This window comes from Anopheles stephensi, chromosome 3 (genome assembly GCF_013141755.1).
Source record: "Anopheles stephensi strain Indian chromosome 3, UCI_ANSTEP_V1.0, whole genome shotgun sequence".
Classification (NCBI taxonomy): Eukaryota; Metazoa; Arthropoda; class Insecta; order Diptera; family Culicidae; genus Anopheles; species Anopheles stephensi.
The window spans coordinates 45,355,895-45,377,784 of NC_050203.1; the positions used below are offsets into that span (position 1 = coordinate 45,355,895).

Genomic DNA, 21,890 nt, shown 5'->3' on the forward strand with positions numbered 1-21,890 from the left:
ACAAATAATGATAGCTGATAAGACATCCAAGACATGAAAGTCTACTGCCGCTCACCATTAATCGACAGTTATGAAATAGTACCGTCAAAACTAGTACAGAGCATGAACATAAACAAAACAAAAAGGAAAACAGAGAGAACTAACCGATTGCTCACAGTGTACAACTCTTTCTTGACCAACCCTTTGCAAGAATGTTTTCGTTGATGGGAGTCTGAGGCAGCAGTTCAACTCTTCGTGCGTTGTTTTTGTCGTTATAGACTTCGTTTTCAAGCATACGACACGCGGTCGCGAGAATGAGATCCACCACCCTGGATCCACTCACAGACCAGACATTTAAATAGCTTTTTCATTAAGTTATTCGTGCAATACTTTACAAATACTTAACATAATTCATTGTGATCAAATTATTAATTTAAACTGTTAAAAATAAACCAGTTTGTCTGAGTTCTACCCAAATGCCATGTTACAACAGGCTTCCAAATCTACTCTGCCGAGCATAATATCTCAGCGTACTCACAGCCGAGCATAAAGAGCACATAACCTTTTCGCTTTCGCAGCTCGCTCCGATGACGCTGCGCCGCCCGATCTCGCTGCTCTCACGAGGAGCAAGCGGCCGATGTCGGGTTCGTACGGTTTATGCTTTCGCTCACGCATTCAGTTTGTTTTTGGTGTTCGTTCGCTGTTGCATGAGGTCTGGCGCGTTCTGTCGAAGTGCAGCATAAAAACGTGAGTTCACGGTACGTCTTTAACGAGCAGTGCGCGTGTATACATGCAGTTCCACCTGGAGCAATACCTCCGGTACGCCCACGCTGTGCGAATTCGGGGGGGATGGTGAAAATAATGTCACAGCAGTTAAATGCCACATTTACTCGTGAGATGATTGATGTGTGTGTGTGTGTGTGTGATAGAGTGGTGCTCTATTTACTGATAATACAGATTGTGTTTACAATTGGGAAAAAACAATCGTTTTTCCAACGCTCAGTGAAAGCAAAACCACTATTCCACTTAACGAAAAACCAATGATAACACGTAGCTGTATTTTGCAAACGTTCGTTTGTTTTTCGTGGTCAGTCGCAAAAGAAATGGTAAAATAAAACCATCACGCATATTTTCATTTAAAAAGGCGAACTCTCGGCACAAAAGACGGAAGCATGGTTTGTTCTGCAATGCTTTATGCTTGCCTGGTGTGGGTGTGTGTGTGTTGCCGTGACCAGACAAAACGCTCGAAATCGTAGCACCCGCGAAGAACGACTCGAGCGACGGCTATCATCCAGTGACAGCCATGAGCACCGGCCAAGGACCTAAGTATGATTGATGGGAAAACTTCCGGAAAAACGGCATACTTTGTTGTGTTGTGCAGAGGATTGCTCATTGTTTTTCCTGGAGTACTGCGAGTACTGCAGCCGGGCTTTGAAGCCGAACTGTCATCTGGAGTGTGTTTGAACTTGTTGGATGTGCTGCTGTCTGGTTGGTGTTCCGTGCTCCACGCACCTACACACTTCACCTGTACCTCGCATATAAACACAGGTGGATAAGGTTGTGTCGGGAGGATGTGTGTACATTGTGTTTGTGTGTGTGTGTGCGTTTTTATATTTTGTCTACACGCTACTGTACAGTTTCCGGTTCCGGTTGTCACCGTAGGCTGCTAGTGTATGAGCGTGTTTACTACCCAAAACCTCCAAGTGTTGGTTTCGCTAGTGTGCTCTGTGTTGTCGTTTCGGTGGTCAAGAAGGCTGCGCATGGAAACCATTGAAAACCCCGGTCTCCGTGCACCGCCACTCGTACTGTGTATCCTTTGTGTGCAGATATTTGTATTCCGATTTGTGTTTTGTTGTGCTGTGCTGCCGTATTTTATGTGTGTTTTTCATCAAGTTTTGTGCAATCTGTCCCCTTTGAAAATGTGCGTACTAAAATCGCAAACATTGTGCCTACTCTAGCAAGCAAATAATCCACAACCGTTTGGTTGCAAGAGAAGATCTCGTGATATAACACTTCCCAACGCGGCACGTGTGTCAGCACAGCACTTGAATAATTCAAACAAAACAGATAAACGGGCAGCCGGGGCAGCAAAAGTGATTAATTTTCCAATAACTATATACAAATAGAACGCCAAAAACAAGCAAACAGAATTAACACACAAACACACGCGCAAACCGATTCTGCAAGCGGTGCAAGTCGAGAAGCGATAATTATGTTGATTACACAAAAATTGAACTCGTGCTCCGGAAAATCTGCACGCTCGGTGCATTCCAACGAACCAACCAACCAACCAACCAACCAACCGACCGACCGATGATGATGGTGCACGTATGCACCCTTCTCCGGTGGTAGAAAAACACTGCATTTTAGCATTTGTGGCCAGGGCACAGTGCGGCGAACCGTCCGACCGTCGACATCGGTGTGACAAACGCGCTCGGATGCAGGAAGTGTAGAGTGATTGTACCATCCAGGTGGAAGCTCAGGAGGAAAAAAATGTGGGTGCGAGTTTTCCCAGCAGAGTGAAAGGGACGGAATAGCGTCACATTTATGAACGTGCTTCCGTATCCTGGCCGTTCGGGAGATGGTTCGTTCGGTCTCCCGTGTGTTTATCGATGGCTTACACCTGATGAATTAATAATGATGTTTTAATTAACAATATTGTGAATTATTTTTCCACACATAATGTTATTTAAACATAATATTTTTCCCCCGTTTCTTTTCTTGTGCCTTACACGTGTAGTACGTGCGTGTGTGTGTGTGTGTTTGAGTGGAAAGTGTATGCATGATTGGATTTAGTCGCCGTTTACGACCCTTTGGCCGAAGCTGATCCGCGCGTGATAAAAAAGCGTTTAAAGTGTGTCTCACGCGCAGACCTGAAATATGTTATCGGAGACCTGATTGCGAAAGGAAATGTTAACCGCACGTGTACGTGTCCGGAGCAGCATTGGTTGGGGAGTAAAGCATGGAGTCTAGCAAAGTGCAATACAAGTTGCGATCAAAATCGCACTGAGTGAGGTTCCCAAAGTGATCGACGCTTCTTAAACCGTCCGTAAGCCTAGAGAGTGTGAGTGGATCAGGATCAACGTGACACATCAGGTGGTCGTCGAATTGCGTACCGGCGGCGGGAAATTAAGCGCCAGAAGCTGTCCCCTGCGCACAGATTGTAATTGTCGTTTGCCACGCGTAAAGTGTGAATAGTATTAACAAACCAGCGATCATCGCGTGTGTGTGTGCCTGTCTGTGTGTGTGTGGTTGGTGTCCATTTCGTGTCGGAGAAACGTGCTCATATACCACGAAAAAAAGGAAAAATCAGTGCAAAAGTGCAATGTGCTCATTCTGCTGCTTCTGTCGGTGGCCACGATGTTTGTTTTCCACCCGGTTGCCGTTTGGTGAAATATAATGCCGAAATGCTGATTATTGAATCATTGTGTCACATAAATAATTATCCATGAAAAATCGATTGCACAGTGTCGTGTAGCGAGTGTAGTGTATCGGTGTGTCTGTGTACCGTGCAAGGGTGCATTGCGATCGTGGTGCTATCTGTTCCGACCAGAGCCGAAAAAGAATAAACCGGAAATATATTTTGCTCACTTGGTAAATCCTACATGTGGCTTGGGCGGCGGCAACATTCCGCAGAACAACGGCCAACGGCAGCGATGATTGTGTGTTGATGCTTTGCTTTTATTCTGAATGTGTGGCATCATCCGTTTTTCGAACCAATTATCGTGGGCAATTTGAAAAATTGATCAACTCTTGCCACCTCCCCCACCCACTTGTAACCCTACCCCACCTGCCGAGGAGATCCTCGGACACGTATCAGGACAGGGTTGGCGGTTGACGGTGGGATTGGAGCAGCAAACGCGTAAAGCAAATAGTAAAATCGAGCCCAATCAGTAAGGGAAACCCGGCACCCGGAGTAGTGGGGAGTGAGTGATATCGTTCGATGCTAGGTGTGGATAATCGGAAACAACAATGAACTGCTTCCGCAGAAACTTGGTCACAATACAAGGTAAGTGGTATTTTGAAGTTATTTTTGTCTGTTGCAAATTCTGTACATGTGCTGTGACTTCAGGAAGATGCACTTCTTTACTGTTGGGTCCTTCATACAATGTATAGTAATTTGGGAGGATGAAATGTTGATACGCCGGGGCCATTATCTACCCGACTGATTGCAATAACACTGCATATACTGAGGTTTTATGTGAGGTACCTGAAATACCAATTAACAACACACACACACACACACACAACATTGCAACCGTTTTTCCCACCGCTCGCCCGTGTTACGTGTGCCGGTCGGCTGCAGATGCTTGCAGTGATCGATCCCGAATGAAGATTACATCTCTCCATTCTACCCAATTAAAAATGCATCCAATTACGTCTCATTTTAACTGGGTGGTGGTTCGCGGGAAAAGCAACAACTTCGACGAAAAAAGCAAAACACCATTACTTTGCACGAGTACGTTGCATTTATTCAACAAATTCTGGAAGCGATTATCGACTATTAATTGATATTTCACCAGCGAAACTGTCACAGGCAGGATGAAAAATGAAAACTTATACCTCTAGGCATCGGTGGTGGCGCTGTCGATTCTTTCGATTTTCGAGGAAAAATGTCCCGACCAGTTTTCATCATACTTCGGTGCCTTTTTTTTGTTCCTTCCTTGCACAGGACACAGTCATTATCGGCAATTTACTTTACACCACACTAACAGCAGCAGCAGCAGAAGCAGCAGGGAAAAGAAAATGAAACGAGCTTGCTTATTTATCCTGCCACTGGTTTTTTCCCTACATTTCCCCCGGGGTAGGGTATTTAACCCGCTCTGGTGAAGGTTCGGGACGAGCATGCTTGGCCTAGTTTCGGTTGCGGTTGCTCCAATCGCGTCCTTTGGCGCTTCATTGCGTTTTTGTTAGAATCGCGCTAATTGAAATTAAAATGAAAATAATATTATGACTACCGCTAATGGGATTTCCTTTATTTTATTTTTTTGGAAAACTTTTGCCATTTAGTCGCTTGAGGTTAACTTGACCAATTTGATTTTTTCTTTGCAAGTTTGTTGAACTATTTAAAGCAGTATAGACGAATAATGATTGTATTCGGTGCACTCTTGTTAAATCTTGTCACTTATTGTGGTCATTTCGTCCTTTAAGCTATGTCGATTCTATCTATTCATAGGTTCCAAGAAACGACCAACCGAGTATATTCCAAAATTCTGACCAAATTTCACTAAAAGTTCAGTCAAATCAGTAATAAATCAGTCATGCCGAAAACTATCCTCCATTATTCACCACACGCTTTGACGAAGTTCAATCACCGTGCCCTGAACTAATTGATAAACGGGAGCCAAGCATTCCTACCTTGCATGCTGCCAACCGAAGGTCCAGGACATTAATTGCCGTTTGAAAATTTAAAAAGGAAAATTAATTGATTTTCTTTAAGATCTTTTCCCATCAACGAAGGCACGGTCCTGGATCCGGAAAACTGGCCGGACTACTGCAAAACCGGTTCAGGTCCCGGGTGGAATCAAATAAAAAAGTCCAAGTTTGAAGTAACTTTGGGACGGCGATGCTTTATTTTTTCGACCCCAACTCTCGCTCGCTCGCTCGCCCGCTCACGCGGTAGCAATAAAAATGATTTATTGAATTTCCTTTCTGACCTGCAAAACTTTGGTCTACCTTAGGTAGGCCGGCCGGCCAGATGAGCCGAATATGGTTACGTCTTGCAGGCTATTTCCGGCTGGAGGCGTACCTTCTCCTCGAGAGGCGGGGGTTTTCCCCGGAAGGCCAGCCGAATGCGAATGACCTTAAGCAATCCCACATCTCGAGGATCATGACCCGGAATAACCGGGATTTAAACTGCGCTACCGAACGGTTGGGGTGGAAAGTTTTCGGTCAAATCAAATGAACGAGAGCGCAACGAGTTTTTCTAGCGCTGAAAACCTGAAATCCCGGGGAAACACACATTGCTGGGAATGATTTGCAGAGGGAATGGTGCTGCATTAGACCAAGCAAATTGGAGCAAAATCAATCATAAATGTTCCCTTTGCCCCGGCATAGCTTTCGGAGCTGAAGTACTTACTCATTCGCACCGTTCAACTTCTCGGAACTTCTTAAAGACGCCAGAGACTATGACGATTGCATCCCATATTCGATGGCTTTATTATTGTTCCGCCATTATGGCACACGCACCGTAAAACCGCCATGAAGATTCTCCCTGCTCGGCGACTTTCTTGCTCTTCGCTATATCTTCATCAGGCCAAAGCATCAAGCCAGCTTTTCTGTGTCAGGCAGGTTCTGGCAATAAATTTACTGTTGGCTCAATTTATTAGTTTATCGAACTTTGTTCTCCACCGAAATCTACTGGCAAAGGGCGCGTAGTACCAGTCCACGCAGGATTATTCCGTATAATGATCTCGCAGGAAAAAGGGCCGACCTGGGCCGAAGTGCGTCAACAGCAGCAGTCAGTGCTCCACATTAATGCACGTCCATCCGGATCGACCGTACTGATGGTTCTGATCCTGCGAAGGTTAAGCTGCTTGCCCCGGGGCGGACTGCCTGTAGCGCGCGTGTCCTTTGGGAGGGCGCACTTCTTCGACGGGCCGATTATCTCCCATTTTCTCTCCATTGAACACTTCGCTTGATTAAAGCTCGACCGTATCAATATCAATTTCAGTTAGTTGGATAAATTTGTACCTTAGGTACACGGGAACGCGTAGCCGATATGTGTTTGTATAAAATAAAACAGGATAACGAGTCGGTCAGTGAAGGGGGGAGCTGGGGTGCGAGAGTGTGGGCGAGAAAAAGGATCAACCGACGGCGGTCGCTCGCTTGACACCGATGCGGATGGACAGCTGAGCTTCTTGGCCCGGGAAAAACGGAAGGTGACCAATTTGCGATAAGGATTTACAGCTAGTTGATTGGTATTCCAGTTGCGTCGCCGAGAGACTGCGAGCTTAGGTGTAATTGGAATTAATACGAGCGGCTTTCGGAACCGCCCGGCATAACGAGGCGTGCCGGGTGCGTCCGGTGCAGGGGACGACGCAGAGGAGTGGTGGGTAGGTGGGTGGGAGCGTGCGTGATATGGCCGGCCCGTTGTTAAGCAACCTCTCTCGATCCCATCGATGTAAATGATGCAGTCGAAACTGCGCTAAATCAACAGAAACTTTGCCCATAACCTGTTTCTGAGAATTTCGGCCCTTAAGATCCTGTTGGGGGAAAACAACTTCCTCACCGTTGTCGGAGTGATTCGTGGAATGCTAAAGTTGATTCTCCACCGAACTGAGGTTTTGTTTTGTACCTCGTGTATAGTTTCCGACTTTTGTGAGTAAGAATAATCTAGATTTATCGGAAGAACGGGCATAGTTTATTGATACGCGTGATATATGGATTGAAAAACGCTTCTGACCCAGGATGTGTCATCAGACGCAGGCAAACTGCTCAGTTTTTCCCAGCAATCACGGTTCGGTTTGAATCACTTTCGCACATTGAACGGATCCACTGTGCCGTTGATGTTGCGCCATGAAGGACGGAATAGACAAGCGTACACCATCACACTTCGCGCTTATGATGAAAGTAAACAAAGGCGTGCGAAAAGCCTCATTTCCCTGGGACGACAGATTGCGCAACAAGCCTGTCGATTGCTTCCGAAATTTGCATAAGCTTGTCTGTCTTCCGGTTCGCCATTTTGCTCGCAATTTCCCGACTCTCCCGGGAATCTTTCGGGGCCAGAACCGATCGAGGAACAAGCGAGGAGGTTGCGTTTGACGGATGCTTGTACCTTGTTCCTGATATCCTGAGCTGTGTGTGTTAAGAGTTCGTTTAGCCGTGTTTTTTTGCTGTTAAGCTTCTAAGCAATCCTTTTTTGTGTGTGTATGTGTGTGATGGAGCGAGCTTCACTTTCCTCGTGCATGCTGAGTGGAGCTTTTTTGCTCTTCATTTGCCGTTCACACACCGTAACGCTTCTTTTCTCGAGGTCCACTCGACAGGACCTCGTTTGATCGAGCATGGCCGAACGGTTGCAGTTCACAATACATCCGGCTGATCGTTACCAGCTAGCCGGTAGACAAGACCCCGCAGGAAAAAAACACATGCCCGGTAATGTTACCGTTCAAGCCTTCGCCCACATGCGTTTCAATTACCCGTTCCGCATTGTTGAACGGCCGAACGATCTCATCCGACGCCCGTACGTTGGATCCACCGTTTTTTTCCCAACAAACACCCAACACTTCAAATATTCTTAGTCAGCAGCTAGCAAAACACACAAACAAACAACATGTCCAAACGTCATTTAGAATCGCCGGTAAGCTTTTTGTCTTTGCTTCTTATCAAATTCCACCGGGAGGAACGTATACGGGCCGGACGACATTCTTCTACGAATCGGGTCGAGATTGCAGTGCCAAGTCATATTCACCTTCGCCGAAAGAGTCTTTGTGTGATCTCGATTTACCGGATTCATCTCCGCAACTCCATCCTGGTCCATCCTGGTCCGTTCACACTGCGACTAATGGTTGGTGAGATTTTTGCACTCTTTCCCCTGGCATTTTTTTCTGTCGAGCTAAATAAGGGAACACGGCAGAAGGACACGGGCCATCCTTTTATCTTCCAGGTCAGTATAAGGTGGCGTTGATAGCGTTAATATCTAGTGCTACCAGGAACACCGAGAAGTCGTTCTGGCGCCCCGGTACGAGATCTCGAGCGACATCCCGGGAATCCTCCTGGATGGCGTCGTGGTGGTGGTGGTGGTGGTGGTGATGGTTATGATGAATTTCCTCGAAAACGGACCCGGATTTTCCGCACCTTAACCGCCTCGCTTTCCCAGCACCACCGTGTCCACGATGTTAGATTTTCTCGATTGAGTAACCGTTGCTTTGGGTGCGGGAGTATCGGGCACTAAAAGGTGTACAAGCATGACAATCGCCTCCAATCACACGAACGGGCTTCTCGCACAAACACATACAAATTATTCCAGGTAGCAAGCGTATGGACCACTGCATAAACCATGCAAACGTTTGGGGTCGATTTTTCTCCACGGTCCACAGCCGTCGGTTGTTCAACATTCACTACGCATCCGAGGCCGTGTAGTGTTCGCTGGAACTCGACGTCCTAGGGGATGGATGGTTCTGTAAGTGAAGCTGTGCGTATGTGTGTGTGTGTTGCTGTTGGGTTGATTTGGGTTATGGGTGAAGTACTGATAACCACTTCACAAGGAAAATCGCAGGACCGATGTCGATTAAGCATTTTCTCCGGTTGATTGGAGGTTCGATGAATGTTTGCCGGATCAATTGGTGCATGATTGATTTTCCCTGTTCTCGAGTTTGGATCTTGGATCTTGGAAGCGTGCGACCATTGAGGTGTAACAGTGGTATGGAACCGAGAAACTAGATGGTGGTAAATGTGTTCCAAATAAGAAGCCCACGTAATAAGCTTCTAAACGTTGCGACAGCTTGATTTGCTGCACGTCGTTGCGAGTTTTTGGGAGTAACAAACCTAAACGAGGGATTAGGCATGCATGTAACATTTAATATATACATATATATCGTGCTACTAATGCTTAATTGCTCTGTTTGCTAGTTCCTTCTCCACTTCACTACAATCGCACATCTTCTTGAGTCACATTAATCCGCGTCAAAGATCAATTTATCGAGACTGACGACAGTAATGAGGAAGATGAAGCGAATCCTCAGTGCATGATATGCATCGGATGAAAGCTGAGATCAAGACACTTAAAGTGAATTGTAGCATGGTGCTGTCATAAATAGGGGTGAGCAAAATTAAATGCTCCACTTCATCTATGATTGAAGTGATGAAGAAATTGGCCTTAAGACTTCCCCAGACGCACTGTTTTGCACATCAGTAAACCATGAGGTGTTGATGTTTGTTTGACTGTTTGAGTTGCACTTCAACATTAGCCCCGTACGAAGCTAAACATTAGCTTAGCATTTTTGTACCTGGAACACTCATGGCACGCGTCCACTATCTAACCGTGAGCGCAATAACGAGAGTACAGGGTACAGCAGAGAGCAATTTAAACCGGTTTTCAATAGGTAATACGTCGTGATCTAATTTCATAAAGCGCCGCAAGGAGTGCAACACGCTTTCCCGAACGAGTTGACCGAACCGAACGAGAAGAAACAAGTAAGAAAACGCCGCGCTAAAAGACCTCGCGGTCAAATCGACCTAGGGAACATAAACACGCTGTTGCAACTACGATGTGGCTCTAGCCACATTCAATCGGAGTCAATTGGATTGTCAATGTGAAGTAATTCTTGCCCTGCTGAGGCAGACGAGGTGTTTTAGCCAACTTCCGCCGCAGCAGGCCAAAGTCCCGTTACAGCTTTTCCCTGCAGCTTACCAACAGCGACAAATATTGCCTGTTGGTGGTGGCTAGTGGCTATTCGCTTTTTCCTTCCTTTTTTTTTGCGCACCGCCAGGCCGAGATCTGTGCTGGTCAAACTTGCGAGTGTGTGTGTGTGTGCCATGTTGTTGTGATTATATAAAAATGCAATGCAACAACAGAGCATTGATGTGGTTTCCTTCTGCTACGGGCGATGCATTTTCTTTTATTTCCGTACAATGCCAATTTTCCCAGACTTGGGCGATTGTGGCCCGTAAGCTGTGGAAGATTGAGAATAGGCGCATTTGAAGGCAAATTGTACGAATTGGTACGAATGTTATAGAGCTGATTTGTATCTTAACAAGGTTTTAGTGCTTTAAAAATGTTTAAAAATAATTTAACTTTATTTTCAATTCGAACTTTTTCTGCAGCAAACACCAACTAAAGCCTGTGTATCGCAGTATAGTTCCTATGGAGAGTCATAGAGCTCTGCAATGAATGCTAGAGCAAGCTGTATTTTTACGCTCTCTCACACTGAACGATTTATTTTGCAAGATAATTGCAATCATTATCGATCAGCAGCGGATGGTGGTTTTGTTCGCAAACATCGCCGGTAATGTTACTCTGTTCGCCTTGCTGTTTTATTTTTTTTTGCATCGTACAGAAAATATTGGTATTGGATTCCATTTTGCTGCGGTTATCGTGGTGCTGGTGGTGGTGGTTTCGTGGCCGAGGCACATCTCTAGCAGAACGTTTTTTTTCGAATACTGTTTCACCTCGAACAAGTATGTTGCACGTGTGAACGAACACTTTCATAAGACGGCGCTGGAACGGATCAGGCACAACCCTTGCTTTAATTCCAACAAATTATCTTTCGTTGCAATCGTTAACGAACAAAAACTAATTTTGTAACGCCTTTCTTGTCTAGCTGTGGTACCATGCTTGGAGCGGTGGTAGTTGAGCGTGCCCAATGGAACTTGTTTGAATATCTTGTGAGCTTTATTCGTTTGTATTATTATGATTCACTTAAGTTTTAATATTTGAAAAACGTCTCGTAAACGTTTAGCTCAAGTACAACTATTGTGAATAGTACAAATCAAGTACAACCGCGAGTTCCAACAATCGTTTACGGTACATCCTTCGGGAACAACCGCCCCAAAACCAACCGAAGTGGAGTAGTAAAACAACTAGTTGAAATTCTTGTCTCGTATTGACGCAACCACATTAAGTACATCTCATTGTATTAAGTGGATTGTTTGCGTTAGTTGGCAGAATCCTCAATAGTTTGGCGGAACTGACCTTTCTAAGTGATTGCGATCCTACCCGTGACCATGTTGAAGAGCTCATATTCTTTAAGATTAGTCCACAGAACTTACTTAAGAAAAATTATCCTAGCTCGTAGACTGTCGTTTACTTCAATCATTTTAGATTTATTTTTTCGTTTTAATAACTCGTTTATAAAAGTTGCAAATTATGTTTAGAATTTGATGATTGCTTAACATCATGTTCAAATAATAACTTGAGGTAGAGCTTATCGTTTATTGGGTTAAACGTTTATTTATTTCCCGTGTGTTTTTTTTTTCTCCCCGAGGAAGAAAGAATAACTTATCCGTTCTTCACTTTTAACTGGTTTGCTACATATCTCCACTTTTTTTTCACCTAGAATCGTAGCTTACGGATGAATACTTCTAGTGGTGCCGTGTTCCAATTCTCCCAAACATTGGATCCCAAACGAAGGAAGGAAAAACCACGCTACCACCATCATACTAATATACACTCGGAATAGAAACTCAGAGTCACTGGGGTTGAAAATAATGGAGCAGCCCTTTGAGCTTTTCCCGACGCTCGGTCGGCCGGCGTAAAGTGAGGACGTGTAGACATTCATCCAGGGCAGGCAACCGACCGGCATGGCTACGGAAACACGAATCTTTCATTTTGTGTCCCGTGCCGTGAAACAACGTTTTCACCATTTTTCTTATTATTTATTTCCGTGCCATTCCTGCACCGGTTGGAGGGATCGTCGGAGGCGAAACTCTCTTCTGGCAGGAATGGGAAGTGAGCAGCATAAGTAGCGTAGAAAAAACAAGCTTCGCCAAAGTGGTCCTGCTCACCGTTGTTGGTTCACTTTAAAAGTGCTCACGTAAAAAGGATGAATTTTTAAAATTTAATTTTATACAACCTATTACGTCCATCGATCTCTAGTTTCAACTCAGACATTTCTCCAACCTTGCGCTGGAAACGATGTTTACAACGATGGGATGTCTTTAATTTGCTATTACCGACTGTGGGGAAATGGTTCTTTCATTAGCACGACGTTCTATTATTGACACCGAGGAAGCGACCCCAATATTGATTCAGTTAAATGTGTTTGAGAGCAAGTGCACGGAAGCAGAAGTGACAATGAGTACAAATATTGGATTGGGATACTATGCAAGAAAATTTAAAACGATTTCAGTTCCCAATTTAAGTTTTCTAGATTAATATTTGTGGGTACAACAAGTAATTAGAGACAAACTATCAGAAAATTCCCGAATTTCGAACTTAGTCTAACACAATTTTGATATCAAACATAACAATGGAAGCAATAAAAATGAATCTCCATTCCAGCAATAATTAACTTCATGAATGGAAAGAGCTTAGTCGTATGATCCGTTGGTCAGTGGCACTCAACTCGCCTAAACACTGTACTTACAATGATTCTATAATTTCCAAGTTTTTAAAAAGCTTTACAATGGGGCTCTGGCAGCAAATACGTGTAGTGTCTAGAAAAACAGCCCCACGTTTTTGTGCAGAGCCTCCTAGCGTTCCGGATGCCCCAACGCGTGGAGAGTACAAGTACAAAAGTTTAAAATTCCCGGCAATGATTGCGCTAATGGATCAAAATAAATTATGCAAATTGTTATATATTTTACGATATGCGAATTTGTTCACGCTGTGTTGTGCCTTGTTGAGATTCATTGTTTTACTTTCTACTCCGCGGCGCCCGAAAACACCAAAGAGATTGTTCTCCAGGGCTCGATTGTACCGCCGCCCGTGCCCCCACAGCCATTAAGGCTGGCGAATGAAAATGAGGATGGAAAAAAAGTAAGCCAAACCAGCAGCACCAGCACAAGAACGGGAAAAAATCTTTCATCATCAGTCAGTGATGCTTGGTGCCCGATCGAGGGGTACACCATCGTACTGATGCCGCGTTAAGCGTCAGTGGCCCAACGATTGCCGAAAGTCGGTGTCAGGAAGGAGAGGTTTGCAAACAATAAGATTTATAATTAATTTCTTTGCCAAAGAACAAAGCACGGGGTGCGTTCGGGACAAAAAGGGCGGCATAATCCGGCAGCCGGCCAAAAAAAGAAGGAGGCCTAATAAAAATCTTATAAATTTTAATAAATGTTGAAGAATTTTCCGATCAACTTTTGGTGCTTTCGAAATTTTCCACCGTTTTACTTCCGCACACCGGCGCAACCATCCGTCGTGCTCATCGTGCAATCGTGCATCGAGCCGGCCATCCGAAAGTGAGTCAAGTTTTTCTGTGGAGCCCGCAAAGGTCATCCCTTCATGCCGAAGCGCAGAGAAAAGCGAGCGAGTTCTTTTATTAGAACGTAACTTTTACGGCACAACGTTGTTGTTGGTGGTCGCCCTTTTGCTCTTTATCGGTCATCCGTTCGTTAATTATTTCATCTTGAAATTTTTGATTTATGAGATTCTCAGCATCATTAGATTTTCTGTTGAAAAGTTTGCCACCAGTTTGCCGGCCATTTTGGTAAAGTTGTTTGTAAACATTATCCCACCAGTTGGGAGTGTAGTGCGTGTCTTTACGGGGGACCTGTTGGGACGAGTGCCATACAGACACTCGAACGACAAACTGCTAATTGTAGTGTTCCTCACTAGCAAAATTCTTTGTCGAGTCGTGCTTTTTCCAAAATCCTTGATCAACACGTGGAATGATCGAGTTTAAAAATCTTTCTTGCTTAGTTGAAGATTTCTGATGATTCGTAAGAACGGTTTTGGCCTGGAATAGTGCTCTTATCGCTTGTGGTATAGCACCGTTGTCTACTTACTTTACTTATCAGGTGCTACAACCGCTTTGTCGTTTTGGCCTGCTGCAACCAGTCTTGGCCTGCTGGAACAATCCTCGATACTGCCCACCGTTTAGCGCCGTCGTTTGCCAATCCGTTATCCCGGCCGTTCTGGCTGACGCATCAACGCCATCACTCCATCTCAATTTGGGCCTACCACGCCTCCTCTGTCCGTGTGGACGGCCTAAAAGAACTTTACGGGCTGGGTCGTCCGGTGTCATTCTTATGACTTGACCAGCCCACCGGAGCCTGGCGAGTCTAATTCGCTGCACGAAAGCGAGACCATCGCACAGCTCGTAGAGCTCGTCATTGCAGCGGCTCCTCCATTGTGCTTCCACACAGACAGGGCTAAAAATCCTTCTAAGCATCTTCCTCTCGAACCCGGCTTCGTCAGTTTTGGACAGAGTCCATGTCTCGATTTCCTGGCGAGTGCAGTTAGACGACCTAAAAGAACTTTGTGAACTTGGGCGTCCGGTGCCATTCTCATGACATGTTCAGCCCACCGGAGCCTGGCAAGTCTTTATTGATGAACATTAATGAGATCGCAGTACAGCTCGTGGAGGTCATCATTTCTGTATCATCTGTGCCATTTTGGTTACAACCCAATGTTGTCTATGTCATCAGCGTATACCAGGATCGCTGATAGAAGACTAATAGACGAATATTATAGAAGATAGTTGTGAATAATTATTTGTCTTTTCAATTTAATCTTTAATCATAAATATATTGCCAAGTAAATTTTCGAATCAACCGAAAAAACAATCAAAAGGATATAAGATTCAACCACAAAGTGTTGCTCAATGAATCCAACACAACTATAGGTACATCTCCCATTCACGACTTCGTTTAATTCTTTTGATGTTTGTTTTGCCCCGTCCCTGTTATCGGAGCACACCAAACCGAGTAGGAGTACCATTTCACGGAGAGCTACATTTTATTGCTCCGGTGTGAGAACACGTACACAGTGGAGCCGTCGACGCGCTGGCCAACATTCTTGCAGTTAATATGATTCCAAACGGTTTATATTTCGAGAATGATTCGTCAGTTAACTTACTGACACTAGCGTGAGTCTACGCGAACGCGAAACCGTAAAGGTTGCCTTTGATAACAAATTACTGGCGCGTAGGGAATGATGCCAGGTTTGCTTGCTCGGAGCACATTTTGATGTAGGTATCGGGGGCAAGTGTTTGTGCCGCTTGGTACCATTCTCCGTGCCAATGATGCTAATGACGACGGCGATGGCGACGGCATTGGCATACCGTAGGTGTTGGGAATGGGTTTATACAAAAAAGAAACTCGACAACCTCAGCTCTTTCTTCTTTCACCGCAGGCAGGCGTCGTGTGTCTAGCAAGATGGAAACATGATAACCTCCTACTCCTTCTCCGAGCGCTTTCGGTGAATGAGAAACGCTAAGCTTCACTTTTCTTTTCATTACATTAGCACGATTTCCAACAGCCCCGGAAAGCGCTAAGAAATGTTGTTAACAGAGGAAACAATCACAACCACCCAAATAGCTTCGTAGCTTTTCTCCTGCACGGTACAATAAAATTTAGTTTATGTGCGTTAAATGTACATTTACGAGTGATTAATTTAACGCACTACTTATGCCTGCTATAAATGTGTTATTAGTTTAATGCATATACTATTAAATTTTAAAAATATTCTCCATGAAAGCACCAACACTGAGTTTGTCGAGACAATATGTCCTATTGTCGCCACTCCTGGGGATACAAGTTTTTTTTTTCTTCCAACGAACCCATCTGCAAGATAAGTTTTATATCCGCTCGACGACAAATGGAGTTGCGCCCTCAAATTGCTGATGGAACGCGTGGCGAAGGATTTGACGGTAAGCGGCGGAGTTGTGCCACGAATATGGGAAGTCGCATATGGTTCTATTTGGCGAATTTCCCCCAGACACGTCACGGCACCCACGACGGAGTACGGGTACGAGCGGCGGGTGGGATTTCATGGACAGATTTTTCCTAAGGGTGTAGTGCTTATGCGCCAGAGTATGAGACACATGCCGCCGCCAAAGAAAACGGAAGAATTCCGGGTGAGTTCGTGGATGGATAGTGAAACTCCTGTGGGGCGGTATCGGTCGTGTAGGCAGGTCCTGTGATGCACACAAATGGCACCCAGGAACTTCGACAGGAGATGCTACGACGCCACCGAGACGCTACCGGATGGAAACAGATGGAAAATTAAACTCGGCAAAGAATGTCCCGAGATTTCCGAAAAGCGTAGCGAGACATGGAGGGAGAGAGAGAGAGAGAGAGAGATGATGAACCACTGACAGGAGGTTCGTTACGTACACATTCCATTATTTGATACTTAAATAGCTTGATGAATACCGCGTGCATGCTTTAGGTTTTATCCAGTCTACCATTTCTGCCAAACAAGTAAGGAAGTGATAGTTTTCAAACATCCACACATTCCAGATAGTCGGCTAAATATTTCACAGCCGATAAGCTTATCCATGTTGTATTTGTTTTACTCCAAAAATTGCTCGACTAGTATAAAAATATAACAGTTTCTTACTCTAGCACAATCCAAACGACTCTCGGTCGGTCCTTAGCTCTCCGTGCGGTTGAACAAATGGGCGGGAAATTGGGCTCATCTTGCTACTCTGACTCGGCCGGCTTTCCCCCAGCAACGCAGACAATCGACACTCTCAAGGGATTCTTTAAAGTCTTATTATTATGTATTACGACCATTATCCTGACTCCAGTCGGAGCTTCGTACACATGTGCGCATCACATGTGCATAGAATTTCGCCTAAGTGCTGCTGCTGCGTGTCTTGCTGCACAGCGGGCCAGGGGCGCGTGCATATGGTGCCGAGAGACAACGGCTTCTTAGGCAAGCTTAAAAGTTCAGGCACCGAAACGGAACGGATCCGGATGGTACGATCCATTTTTCTCGGTACATGGCAAGCGTCGCCAAACTAGCGTTGTGTGTTATTTGAAACACAAAAAAGAGGGTCGCTTTTGTCAGCTTGCTAAATCCATTACATTGATGAAAAGGATTTTGCTCGTTAAATATGGAAAGTTTTATGATTCGGATGGGGTTTTCCTGCCAAAAAGGATCAATTAGTAGTGACTTTGTCCAAAGCTTTCATAAGATAAAATCAATAAAATAAGTGAAGAGAGCGAAAATAAGCGAATTGATCGGTGCTGTTGGGTTGTATCTAAATTCGAAGAAATAGAGCTGAAGTCTTCCGTTGCAGTTATTTTATGGATTTGAATAGTTATCTTCTTTAGTTTGTCATTTGTTGCGCCTGCAGGAAACATCATTAGATATTAATCGACTACAAACAACTTTATTTTCGCAAATTGAAACCAGTTCCAGGATTTCAGCCAGAACTCGAAAAGTTCTCCCTGATCCCATCCATCACGTCTTACCCTAACCTCAAGCCAATTATTGTTTCGCATGTGGGAATGTGGAGGAACCAAATAGAAAAGAAAATCATGCGTGCTCCGATCGCTGGCCGCAAAACTAGTACAAACACACATGCCTTAACTACGAAGTTTGTTTGCTTCGTTCGTGGCGCAAAGGAGGAACTTTTCCGAGTACCATTAGATATGATTAAATTAGTTCCCGGTATCGGGACTAATGTTTACATATGTTAACATCGTGCATTTTGCCGGATGCAAAGACACCGTTCTTTTCCCATTTTCGCCATCCTTTGACGGGCCAGTTATCTCTTGGCAAGCTTAAAGACTGTACCAGGAATGGCACAGCGACCCAAATCGTTTGCGATCGGCAAAAGGGCCACGGTCAAGTTACAAAACGGGAAAACATCAAAGTTCAGTACAGCTTCAACAGCTCAGTTGACTGGACACCACCGGATGCTGTACGATGCCTACGAATAGCCGTCGAGCGAGCGAGCGGCCAAGATAACGGCCTAGAGGCACACACATATGTGCGATCGAATGCACTCAACGCTGGTGCATCCGCCGGCGCAGAGAGCGTCAACGCACGCCCAGCGCCGGGCGTGAAATGATACATTTTCAATGCAAATTATGTGCGTCGTACATAATTACCGCCCGACAGTCACCATCTCTATCCGGGGCGTCTTACTGCAGCCGGAGCGTATGCCGGTGCTGACTCTTCGGCCCCTGATGCACTCGCCGGACGAGCCGACTGCAATAAATCTTCCAGATTGAATGCAGTCGTAATTGACATTCTATAGGCGAGCGTATTATCTCGCATCATATAACAATCATAACAGTATTTGCATCCGAGTGCACTGTCGAGGTTGCACAGGTTCCAGAGGGTGTTCCTCTGCCACGCACCACCCACCCCTTGTACCGCTTCCCCTTGGCCGCGGTCGGACGAAGCCTCGGTCCTCGGTTCGCTGGAATCGACCGTACATTCAAATCATGCATTCATGGCTGCACTGCGTCCATCTTCCACCGGCTGGGCTGCTGCTCCCGACTGGAATCGGGCTGGAATTCTGCATCGAGGCGCATTGCAACAGCGTGTGGGATTTCGAATAAATATGCAATAACAGTTGTTATAGCCAGGCGCAACCGGAGCGCAAGATGGATGTCTCCTAAGGTGATTAATGAATGGAATATTTCAAAGTAAAATGATGAACACTGAACGGGGCACCCTTGCAGATGAAATGTTTCCTGGGCGATCGGCAATAGGAAGTGGTCCTGATTTGATTGTGTGTTTGCTGGAATATGATATCATCTGGTCCGGTGGAACAGCTGGTTTTACTTTGGAACTACATTTATTGTAGTTTTTGTGAATGATTGCTCGAAACTTTCATCACAGTAATGCTTTACAATGCCTCAAATTAACTTTACAGAAATAGTTGTTCAAAGAATAAGAGCCAATACTCTGCCAGGAGCTTCTCTCCTTGAAAAACGATCTCATGACACTCTGCTCTCGAAGCTATTCTCACAGTTTAGCATCTTTGTTTGAATAAACCATTTTGACTCGATCCGATTGTCAATGATCCGTTTGCAAAGTTTCAAACGTATCACCATACTTAAACGTAAATCAATTAGGGGCACAATAAATAAATGTGATATGTTTTGGTGTTTGGAAAATGACACGAGCCTTATATCATCCTACACGCCACGGGAGTCACCGCAGGGGGAAGGTTTGCCACGCCGAAACTAGATACTTGTTTTGGTGTTCGCAAGACAAGTTTTTGACGAATTTGTCGAAACAATCAGCATTCCGTCCGGACACTTTTGTGTCAACAAAATCCTATCGCTAGTCAGGGAGTCAGGAGTGTATCGCCCGACGGCAACAGCGCACAGGTGGGTTATGGATGGATACGGGCGTCACACCGCACGTTTGCTGCTGGCGGTTAGCAAAGTGTTGTGAATTTGACGACAAATTTGAAACACGAGATTTGCCGGTACGTTTTCGGTTACTCGCACACTGTACGCACGCCGAAAGTTGGATCATTTGCTGTACCGTGAGCGCCCAAAACCGGGGTGCTCGACCCAACTTTCGTTCGACTATAAACAAGCAGGAGTAGCAGCGGTAGAAGGGCAGAGCGTACTAGCCATAGTAACGATGGCCAATGCCATCAGAAAGAACAAACTACTGCAGTAACATAAATACCAAATCGTGCTCATTAATAACGAATGAACATTCGTGCGCCACACCGGATGGTGTCCTGTGAAGTTTCCCAGCGGGGTATACGGCAGGACCCGTGCTCTAAAACCTAGTCAACTTTTATCTTCACCGTCCGGAGCGATGAAGTGGCCCCCATTGTTCGTGTGACGTAGATCTCGGCTGTTCTCGGTCCCGTCGTTCTGTCAGCGAGACGGCTCATTGTGAACGTCAAGTAAAAAGGGACACTTTGCTGTGCTTCATGCTTCCACCCGAGCGCGTGTCCACACCGTGACTTGAAGGTGCCGCTCTGCAGGTTCTGCCAGGATACCGGACGACAATGTATTGGTCAAACACGATAAACCTGGCCAGCCGTGCTCAGTTTCTAAACGACCGAATGCGTCGAAATGCTTGGCCAGATTGCATTGTGCGTTAAATTGATCATTGATTTTCCGAGCCTTGCAATCACGCACGGCAGTCCTTCATTTCGGCAATCCGGGACAACAGTTTAATGGAACGGAGCCGTCCACATTGTGTGGCTAAGTACTGTGGCTACCGATACACCTTGCCGGATGGGGACAATTGAGGTATCTGAATGATTCAAATCGTTAGACATAGTAGAGAGTAGAGCGCCCCGTATTTCCCCGCACGCATTTCGTCAACGACTGGCACTAAATTATATTTTCATGACTCTGGAATAAGAAATATGTTTTATGACACATGTTACCCGTCCAATGAATAATAAAATGGACGATTCTCGTTTATTGCTTCCTGGCCAGTTTCAGCGGGCGGTAAACCGTGACACGTTTCGGTTCTTGCCAACTTCAATCCTTGCGCATGTCTTGCCCGTCAGCGGACGTGCGAATATTCGTGGTCTAGTTCCAAAATGTATATCTGTGTCGGTTGGATCTCTGTCCTTCTCTTCTTTATCTTTTCTCTTACACGAGACTCGATGCCTTGCAGTTGGTGACATCTTCTTGCTACAACTATCAAGAATGACAACTGGTATAAGCGTAGTCAGGCTCAAGGCATATCATCGCTAACCCCAAATCATGACTTTAAAACAAATTACCAGAACAGCATTAAACTTTGCTGCTTCCCTTCAATTCTTTTGACTCCTCCTTTCATACGATTTATGATGCGACCCTGAGCGTTAAAAAGGTAATTAAATACGACAACCACAGCTGGAGGCCTTCTGCGGAATAATTGATCTTACATGATCTCGTTAGGGCAGCGGTAGCTAAATATTAGATTTCAATACCATCTGTCAATTAAGGAACCAAAATATTGTCCCAGTTTATTACCCCGCCTCCCCATCCTCGTCGAGACAAACAAAATGGAGTGAATCAGATTGACGGCGCGTTAGCAAAACGGGCTTTTTTAACCATCCGGGTGACAATTATATGCTCCGTTTGGTGCGGCCCGAAAAATGGCATCATCCGCCTTGCGCGTCTCGCAAGCAATTCCGACTGATGCTCCACAAAAGGATGGATGAGGCAGCGCGGTGACAATCAGCCGGGGCGGGTTGGATTAAATTTCATCCTTTCATCCTTCCTCGATTTAAATAATCATTCTCTTGTCGGGCGTTGAGCGTTATCCTTCGGCATCCCCCGTTTTCTCAAACCCCGTCACCGGCACCGTCTCGACAGCCGATGGAAGACTGTCATAATTCGTGAGGTGCCACCAGCACGACAACTGTATTTACGCTTTGTCCATTAAATCCTTGGGTAATCTTGCCGACGAGGCCTTGGCAATCCTTTTCCTGAACCCTGGCAAGAAAAGGGTTTATCGGCAAGGAAAATGGTGAAAATGTTAAAGAGAATAAGGGCATGATAGGATTTTCCATTTCTTTGAAAAGACGTAGGCCCCAGTGGATTGATCCCACCGATGGTTGTTTTGCAGAAAACGGAATGGTTTACACGCTGCGGGA

General features: G+C 45.3%; 1 protein-coding gene across 6 annotated transcripts in view; it reads left to right on the forward strand.

Moving 5' to 3' along the window:
• Positions 1-626: 626 nt before the first annotated feature.
• Positions 627-21,890, forward strand: part of LOC118511075 (hemicentin-1-like) — a 170,544-nt gene continuing 149,280 nt past the window's right edge. For 2 of the 6 annotated variants that reach the window (XM_036053741.1, XM_036053746.1), the window contains exons 1-2: positions 640-737; positions 2,720-3,988. In XM_036053741.1, the coding sequence (XP_035909634.1) occupies positions 3,952-3,988 (37 nt within the window). In that variant the 5' untranslated portion in view covers positions 640-737; positions 2,720-3,951. Of the gene's footprint in view, positions 832-1,638; positions 2,475-2,719; positions 3,989-21,890 lie in introns of those variants that run through there. The other 4 variants (XM_036053743.1, XM_036053742.1, XM_036053744.1 and 1 more) reach the window with 4 other exon arrangements.